Raw genomic sequence first — 9531 nt, 5'->3', positions numbered from 1 at the left:
AAGACCACTCCCCAGGGAGAGGATCAAGGTGACGGCAAAAGCCTCATTATTTTCCCTTGGGAACTATTAGACTGTGAACATAGGAGGGTCTGCTTATCTGCAAAGGACCCTAGCTGCACAAGCCTTATCTCAGCCTGGAAAGTCTGTCTTGCCGCTCAAGGACACACAGGGAGTTCAGTTTGGGGTTCAACAACAAATTATGTCAGCTCAGGGGGAGCTTCGTCCTTGACACATTCAGGGCCTCCTGCATGCTCTGGGTCCAGTGTTTCCGAAAAATATGGCAACTCAAAAAGACAAGTTCAGGGGACTCCTTAACAAAATGGACTAAAAAGGTTGAGAAACTGGGCCAAGAGGAAGCTATCCGAGACTTTCGTGAGTGCGGTCTCTGCGGAAAAGTGAAGTGGCTAGTGAGAAAGCCTGGACAGAGGAAATGGAAATCCCCCCATTATACCTAGTGAGATATCAGAGACCAGACTGGAGAAGCAGAGAAAGGGCAAGGGTGAAAGAGCAAGGTAGAGTGAGTACAAGGTCCTCCAGGCGGGCTAGATGAGCCAGGTCGGGAACAGACACTTCCGGGGCGGGGCGTTTTCTTTTCCCCAGGCCGGAAATGTGGGTTATAAACACTGCAATAGTCGCCTCTCGTGTCCGTTTGGCTGTTGCTCCTTCTTGCCTTAGAGTCTCCGTTAGCAGTAGGGTCGCCATGGCGAAGAGCAAATTCGAGTATGTACGGGATTTCGAGGCGGATGACACATGCCTAGCCCATTGTTGGGTGGTCGTGCGGCTAGACGGAAGGAACTTCCATCGGTGAGAGCACTGCCTAGGGGCTCGCGTGGCTCGCATGCGCTTCCGGGGCGGGTCCCTTTTCATCGCCCCCGCCCCGCACTCCCCCCTCCCTCTCTTCTCTTGCCCTTCCCTCCCAGCCATCCACTTCCCCTTCTCTGTTACCAGGGGAACCCCATAGCCAATGAGTTTGCGGTAGGAAGCGTCTCCCACTCTCACGTCCTGGAGAGGCCGCCAAAGGCTGGACAGGAGCCTGGCCATTACTGAAGTTCAAAGAGGGGAAGTTTCAGCTCTCATTAGAAAAGAGCAAGAAGCTTTGGGTTCCAGTACTAGTTCTGCCAGTTACTTGCTGTGTGGTTTTGGGGAAGTCATTTTAACTACTTTGAGCCATCTTTTCCTTTTGGGATGGGGGGGTTGTCCAACAGTTCTTTAACTAGCCATCTTGGGAAAGGAACTGGGGAGTAAGGGCTTTGCATGTCATAAAGTACTTTATCAATAGGAACAGGAGTTGTAGATGTATTCTTTCTTGGGGCTTAGATTGAAAGTGAGCTTGATGTGATTATCAGCAGCCCAGAGAACTGATAGCAAAGTACATCCCCTTCCCATATCTTTTCCCTCAGGTTTGCAACTGGTTAACTAAATGGCCCTCTGTATCTACATTATCTAAAGAGCATAAAAAAAAAAATCTGCTTAGTATTTTGAGGGGGGTGGTATACAGGATGTAGAAAATCTCCTGCCTTCTGAAAGGCAAAGAAGCAGAGTTTGAGTATGGCTCTGCCCCATACTACTTTTATTTGAGGTCAAGTGACTTCTAGAAAGTTACTTTCCTTCTCTGAACTGAGGAGGTTAGAATAAATGGTTTCTAATGTTTATTGTATGATTTAATATTTATTAAACACCCATACTTGAAGAGTTTTAGTTTAACTGGTTTCCACAAATTGTCCAGATGTGCCAGAATACCTAAGGAGAGAGGGGCAAGGGAGAGTAAGTGTGGTGTAGAACTGAAGGAAAGATAGAGTCATGGAATAAAGCCTCAATTTCCTTCTCCTAGTCAGAGCAGGAAAGGCCCTTGATGAGACAGAAGTGAAGAAATAAAGTACTGTTATTTGATAGTCTTTAACATGGTATTTAAAATGTTGCTTGAATCATAGATGTTAGGTGACTTCCCCTTGGTCACACAGCTTGACCCATAGTCTTCCTGACTGTAAACCCTGCATGCTACTCGGCCTCTGCAGTTTTGCTGTTCCTGTTTTTACATTATATTATCTTTGTTTTAACTTCCTTCATGAAAACTTACCTTTGTTTCTCCTCCTTCCCACAATGAAGTTTTGCAGAAAAACACAACTTTGCAAAACCCAATGATAGCCGAGCCCTGGAATTGATGACCCAATGTGCCCAGACTGTAATGACACAACTGGAAGACATTGTCATGGCATATGGACAAAGTGATGAATATAGCTTTGTATTCAAAAGGAAGAGCAATTGGTTTAGAAGAAGAGCCAGGTAATTTCTCTTGAATTTCCCATCTCTTCCTGTCAAGACAGGAATCCTTTCCTCAAGACAGATGTCACCCCTTTTACTTTAATCATAATTTTTCAACATTTTCTCTTTAGTCTTACAGGTATCTATTTATTTTAATTCTTTTTCTTTTCTTCTCCTCCTGGAATTTTGATTTCTGGTTTGACCTGGGATTCTAGATTCTCAGGGACTAGAAATGAAGCAGTGTGAAATTGATTAAGAGCTCTACTTAGCTCTTGTAGATGACAGTGTTTCTTTGGAAGGGCTGGAAGTTTGAGGTATAGCAATGTTGTGAAAGTATCATAGCCAATAAATTGCCAATTATATAGACTTTTTAAAGCTAAAGTAGTTTTCCTTTTCAAAACATGTATTAGTCCTTTAAGAGAGACATTATGGTATAGTAGGGAAGTACTAGCCTACGAATTAGGTTGTTTAAGTTCTAGTACTGTCTTTTTTACTTAGTAACCCTATATCCTTGCTAAGTTAACTTCTCTTTTGGGTTTCAGTTTCCTTCTGGAAAATGAGAGGTTTGAACTAAAGGAGCTCTAAGATCCTTTCCAGTTCAATAGTCTGTGATTTAACACATTCTACCTTTTCTCTCTTCTAATAAAATTACTACCATAGTATGATTTCTAACCTGATGTTTTAGAAGTCTGATAATTATTGTTCCTCCTTCTGGTCTCTCCCCTTTCAAATCCATCCTCCACAGATGCCAAATTGATGTTCCTGAAGCACAGATCTGAAAATGTCAATTAATGTTCAAATAGCTCACTATTGCCTATAGTATCAAATTCCTCTGGCATTTAAATACCAGAAAGCTTGTTTCTTCACTTTGGCCTCCTTGCTTCTGTATCCCACCTCAGTACCTTTGCATAGGTTACCACCGGGTCAGGAGTGCTTCCCCATCTTACCTGTGTAGCTTCCTACAATATACAGCTCAATGCCACTTCACAAATGAGACCCATCCTACCAGTTGCTAGTTTCCCCCAATTATTGTCATATAGTTTGCATATACTTATATGTTTGTATGTATAGGAACTTTAAAAAAAATTTTTTTTTTGGTCTTTCTATCCTTAGCACCTACCAAAGTGCTTGTTACATTTGTTGTTGTTGTTGAGTTGTGTCTGAATCTTTGTGACCCCATTTGGAGTTTTCTTGGCAAAGATACTAGAGTGGTTTGTCATTTCCTTCTCTAGCTCATTTTACAGATGAGGAATCTGAGGCAAACAGAGTTAAGTGACTTGCCCAGGGTCACACAGCTAGTAAGTGTCTGAGGTCAGATTTGAACTTAGGTCTTCCTCAGTCCAGGCCCATTGCTCTATCCACTGCACCACCTAGCTGCCCTATTACATAATATGCATTTGCTTGAATCAAATTACTGGGGAGAAAAATAATACTAATAGTTCAGTTTAATGGACATTAAGTGCCCCTTAGTTCAGGAACCTGTTCTTTGTATGAATGAGTGGGAGGTACTTTCCTTAAAAATCCTGGGAACTAAGTATTACAATTATTGTCACCAGTAGATGTAAATTCTTTATTGTACCCCATAATCTTTGTGCTGTGTAAATATTAACGTAACATGTTTTCTCTCCCTGTCCTTTCTTTGTATTTACAAGTAAATTTATGACAAACGTGGCCTCTCAGTTTGCCTCCAGCTATGTCTTTTATTGGAAGGATTACTTTAAGGACCAGGAGCTTCTATATCCTCCAGCCTTTGATGGAAGAGTTGTAGTGTATCCTAGCAACCAGACCTTAAAGGACTATCTCAGTTGGCGACAAGCTGATTGTAAGTATTTTTAAAAACAATGAAATTCCAAGGATATGAACTATCTAATATAAACATTTTTGACTTTTTATTCATTTGACTAGCTTCTGAGGAACTTAGAAAAAATTAGGAATTTAAATCACATAATTTTGGAAATGTTCCCTTAAGATATTTTTCAACTAGCATTAATCTGAGTGAAAAGGATAGTAATTAAAATAACTGAAAACAAAGATTTGTCCACTAATATTAACACTTGTCTTATACATAGTAGGCACTCTACATGTGCATTGAACTTGTAAAATATGTGTGTATATATATATATATATTTATATGTATATTTAAAAAATATGTAACATTTTAAAATATAAATGCACAAACATACAATTCATTGTCTCTGAGCTCTCCATCTGAAGTAGAAAGATGTCTTTGGGGGTCGGGGGAGGGAATTGATAGGAAAGTGATTCCTTTGGACTATGAATGTTGCATATACATTTTTGAACTTTTTCTCCCCAGGTCACATTAACAATCTTTATAATACAGTTTTCTGGATGCTGATACAGAGATCTAAATTAACACCAGCACAAGCTCAAGAAAGATTACAGGTATGAAAATGTTACTATCTTACTCTTTGCCTATTAATTTAATTTTGTATAAATTTTCCTACAAAAGTTTATCTTGTATCCTTTAATGCAGTTTTTTTTTTTGATAGGCCAGAAAATTAGAATATCAAGGTAAATAGGACCTAGAAGTCATCTAGTCCACTCCCTTCATTTGAAACAATAGGAAACGGAGGCCCAGTGAAGGCCAAGGCCACGTAATGATAAAGCTGGAACTAGTACCTAAGTCTCCTGGCATTCAGGCTAGTGCTCTTTTCCCCATGCCACAGATACTTCCAAGATAATAGAGAATGCTATATGTTTTTGAAAGCCAATTAACATTTTTAAAATGAGGCTTTTCACTTGGTTATATGTTATTTGAAAAGACTCATTATAGAGTTCCATTATAACACAGGTCAATGGCATCCACATTCTGTTGCATCACAAGCTAGCGTGGAGAAGAGCGCCGAAGCACGAGGATTCACATCCTGGCTGACACTTTCTGTGTGATCTTGGGCAAGCCACTTAACCTCTGGGCCTCAGTTTCCTCATCTGTGAAATGAGAGAGTCGTATGAGATGGCCTCTACTAAAGATCCTTTTGGCTCTTAATCTATGATCTCATGATCAAGTCAATGCAGGACTAGATCTAGTAAATTCAATTATAATATGGTTAGCTTATAAGGTTCTTAAGCATAAGGATTGTTAATTCTTGGCATTTGTATGTACCCCCAGCACCTAACATACATAAGGCCTGACAGATAGCAGGTGTTTAATAAATGCTTGTTGATAAGGTAAGTGTTAGTCTTGTCCCTCTCACCATTAAGAAAGGTTACCATTTATATTTTCTTCTATCCTCAGGTCACTGTTTTGGCTTGTGAAGCCACTGGTTTGATGATGGCAGATGGACAGTTTTATGATTTTAGAAATTGAAATGGTTTGAACTGTTCTTTAAAATGCAAATATATTTCATAATTCCAGATAAAAGCCCTTAAAATATTTTAAAATTTTATCTCCCTTCCCTTTACTGTTTTACTAGTTTATTGGCCTAGATTGGGGTTAGGGTTAAGGAGGATATAAAACCTTGTGTATTTTTTTTTAATCCTAGGGAACACTTGCTGCAGATAAGAATGAAATTTTGTTTTCTGAATATAACATCAACTACAATAATGAACCACCAATGTACAGGAAAGGAACTATACTCATATGGAAAAAGGTAAGAAATATGATTCCAAATGGAAACAGACAGAGGAATGACTACAGCTTCAGATCAGCTCCTGTATTTTTAATGAACTATTAGTAACTGCTTAAGACTTTCTTGTTGGCTGCTAATTCTGGGCCTCTCTTTATAATCTACCTGTAAATACATAAAATGGTGTTCATAAGAAAAAAGATGCTGACTAGTCTATATTCTTTTTTTTTTTTGGCGAGGCAATGGGGTTAAGTGACTTGCCCAAGGTCACACAGCTAGTCAGGGTTAAGTATCTGAGGCCGCATTTGAACTCAGGTCCTCCTGACTCCAGGGCCAGTACTCTGTCCACTTTGCCACCTAGCTGCCTCTGACTAGTCTATATTCTGTAAATTCAGTCTGAATTGGAATACCCATCTCATGCAATTTAGATCATAGAATTTTAGAGCTACAAGGGACATAAGGAATAATTTCATTTTACAGTTGAGGAAAATTAAGCCTCTGATAAGTGAAGTAATTTGTTCCAAGGCTAGCCAGAACTAGGCCTTCTGCCCAATGTTCATGTAAATCTCTAAGTCGACCAGCATGTATAAGTCAACAAAACATTTCTATAATCTTTGTAGTGGGAATCAGAAGACAGATTCAGATTCAAACCCTAGCTCAGGCAGTTACTAGTATGTGTTTTTGGGCAAGTTAACTTAAAAGTACTTTAAAAATACAAGCTGTTAAACAAAACTCCACTGGGGTAAAATGTAATTTTTTTTTTTAACTAAAGGCATGAAGGTAGAAACAATCATCCTGACTACTTTTTAATACCAGGGAGTGGTTGGGGAGAGAGATTGGTGGTATCTTTCTGGTTCCTGATAGTCTCTTATAATTTAATAAACTGTTATTTGTAGATTAAAGAAGTTATATCAAAGGAAATCAAGCTTCCAGGAGAAACAGAAGAAAAAAAAGTTGAAGTGACACGGACAAGGACTAAACCAGTTGCTTTACACTGTGATATCATTGGTGATGCTTTCTGGAAGGAGCATCCTGAGATCCTTGAAGATGACAGCTGACTTGTCTTTTCCTTTGTGGTTATCCATGCAGGCATCGGATTCTTGCTAGCTAAACTACCTCTGACATTAGTTAGAGTTCTGTGAAATACACATTTTATGTAAGCAGCAAGAAAGATCAGTTTTGGGGGGAGGGAAAAAGAGGGAGAAAGAGGTAGCACATCTTACTCTTCTGAAAGCAGGGCACCTTTTTTTTGTACCATAGAAACATGGTTCCATTGCAGAAACACAAATAAAATTGTGTTACTATTTTTGCAAAGCAATTAGCTATATCTTGTATAATTAATCTTTTTAGACTGTGGTATAAATCATTTTAAAAACTGCCACCTACTCCTAACTAGCTTAGAGTTAGGATATAGTGACTTTGAAATTCTTACCCTTCTTAACAATCTGTGTACATTTCTCCTTGGCAGACCTGAAAATAAACATGAACTACATGTTTATGAATTATATGTTTTTGTATCCCTCAATTATGGTAACTCTAGATTGACCAGCTGTATACACTTCAGTTGGTTGAATTACTGGGCAATCATTTGTTCCTGTGGGTTCTGCTGTTATTTTCAGCTTTCTTCCCAAGAGTAGCATTTCAGATCCAAACTTCTAAGAAATACACATATTTCTTTGGGGATGAGAGATACAGAGAAGGGGTGCATAGAGGAGTGGAACAGGCCTGAGTAATTCGTTGCATTTTTCAACAGACATTAAATACCTACTGTGTTGTGGGAGATAAAATTTGTATAAGTAATAGTTCTTCCTCAAGCAGCTTAGCACAAGAAAAAGATACCAACACAGAGAGCTGTTTATTATAACAGAATTATATATTTTAAAGTCATTCATCTTCAATTTCTGAACAGCTTTTTATACTTGCAAAGGTGAATTGGTTCAGTTGTATTTCATATAGTTTTTTTTTTTTCCTTTTGGGGCTCTGTAAATGATTCTTGCTCTGAGACTCAGACTGGTTTGGAAGGGCAGATGGATCTTTGTATTTATGATTGGATCACAGGGGCTTTCATTTTAAAATGATGCAGAAAATCCCTTGAATATAGTTGGTGTGGACTGTTCCTTCTGAATTAGGGACTTTAAATGTCTCCTGGTGATGCTAGCCTGAACAGACATAGGTAGGGCAAGAACAGGCAGTATCACTGTTAACATTAAGGTACCAGTTTATTTAGAATTGATAGTGAGAGGGAATGAAACATAATTAGATGAATTGAAGGAGAAATAAAAATTCCTGATGTATTCATCAGGAACTGATTCAAGAGACCCATATCCTGTTTTTTGTAAAGCTTAAAGCCAAGAAGTAAATATATCACTAAAAAATCTAAGTCTGGGCTCATCCCCGACTAGTTAACATCCCATCTGTTCAACTTTCGGTCTCTCTTCCTATTCTAACAGGAACTTTTGTGAGTTAGACATAGCTGATTTATGGTGTTAATTATGTGAACCTGTTAAAGGTGAAATAAAGGCTTATGGGTCTGCGTGGTATGATTTTCCATTTCTTGATACAACTCAATATTGCATCAACTTTAAAGAAAGCTAATGGCTTATTGTGCTTGTCCTATAGCTAATAATGATAGCAATATATTAATTACTACAGCCAGAAAACAGTATCATTTAGAGATACATCATCTTTTTGGGGGAGAAAGAACGCTTTTTGAATTCCCAGGATTTGGCTCCTCAACCCCTGGTTTATTCCTGAACTTTGGGTTCCTACTCCTTAAGAGCTATTTTTTGACTATCCCTTTAAGTTAAAGTTAAGTGCATATCATGGTCAAGGCACTGTACTAGGTACTGAATTTTAATTTTAATTTGTTTGGCCCTCCAAGAGGGGGCCAATCATTGTCCTAGGAATTTTCTGGAATCCTATGTTATCCTAGCTAGAAATGCTAATGTATGACATGTAGGTCACAGGGAAACACTGTTGCTATTAAGTCATCTTGGATGTTTCCCTCTTCCTAAATTACCAAATCCTCTCATTTTGCTTCTACTAATCTACCTCTTCAATTATTCCTAACTGCCTCCTCCACCTTAGTTCAGGCATTCATCTAATAATAGTATTCTAACTGGTCCCTGATTTTTGAGTTCTTCTCCTTCATACTACACACCTGCCAGCTACATTCTTCTGTCACTTTCTTGCTTAAACTGTTTAAAGATTCACAGCTGCCTATAGTGTAAATACAAGATCTGTCTTGGCATTTACAACACCGCACATTGTGGCTCCATCCTACTGTTCTGGCCTTACTTTATACATCTCCCTTGCATGCATTTTACCTTCTAATCAAGCTGGACTACTAGCTCTTCCCATCCTGCACTCTTCTGGGCATTTGTGCAGGCCATCTCCTGGGACTGGAATGCCTTTTCTAACTCCACCCTGCCTCACCTAAACATCTCTGTCTTTAAAGCTTCAGAGTTGGACCAATCAGCTATGGTCCAGCTATGGTCCAACTATGAAGCCTTAACCTGTCACAGTTGAAAATGATCTCTTAAAACTCTTTGACTAGAAGTCTTCTTTACCCTCATTCAGTCTTGTATCATTTATATGTGTATAAGCCATGACCCTCAAACCCCAGCTTCTCTGCCCCAGAATTGCCCTCAGGGAATCCTGTGATTTTGGTTCAGGATTATCT

At 38.9% G+C, this 9531-nt stretch overlaps 1 protein-coding gene across 2 annotated transcripts; it reads left to right on the top strand.

The window, feature by feature from the left end:
- Positions 1-340: 340 nt before the first annotated feature.
- THG1L (tRNA-histidine guanylyltransferase 1 like) lies at positions 341-8386 on the top strand. 2 transcript variants are annotated; one of them, XM_027841835.1, is made up of 6 exons: positions 341-804; positions 2107-2283; positions 3915-4084; positions 4577-4665; positions 5766-5873; positions 6746-8386. In XM_027841835.1, exons 1-6 carry the CDS (start codon positions 608-610, stop codon positions 6905-6907), a joined length of 903 nt encoding a protein of 300 aa, XP_027697636.1. In that variant the 5' UTR covers positions 341-607; the 3' UTR covers positions 6908-8386. The 2 variants fall into 2 exon arrangements, with proteins under 2 accessions (XP_027697636.1, XP_027697637.1); XM_027841836.1 differs by lacking the exon at positions 341-804 and having other exon boundaries at positions 2217-2283; positions 4010-4084.
- The last annotated feature ends 1145 nt before the right edge of the window (positions 8387-9531 follow it).

Source organism: Vombatus ursinus, unplaced genomic scaffold (genome assembly GCF_900497805.2).
Source record: "Vombatus ursinus unplaced genomic scaffold, bare-nosed wombat genome assembly UNPS02014863.1, whole genome shotgun sequence".
In the NCBI taxonomy this organism is placed as follows: domain Eukaryota; kingdom Metazoa; phylum Chordata; class Mammalia; order Diprotodontia; family Vombatidae; genus Vombatus; species Vombatus ursinus.
The sequence above is the reverse complement of the archived record's forward strand: the minus strand, read 5'-3'. Positions and strand labels throughout refer to the sequence as shown.

Bases quoted from the DNA above. Each gene is read 5' to 3' on its own strand.
- THG1L (XM_027841835.1), top strand. From the start codon at position 608: ATGTGGGTTATAAACACTGCAATAGTCGCCTCTCGTGTCCGTTTGGCT. The intron at 805-2,106 runs GTGAGAGCACTG...CCCACAATGAAG, and splicing joins GACGGAAGGAACTTCCATCG to TTTTGCAGAAAAACACAACT. The intron at 4,666-5,765 runs GTATGAAAATGT...TTTTAATCCTAG, and splicing joins AAGCTCAAGAAAGATTACAG to GGAACACTTGCTGCAGATAA.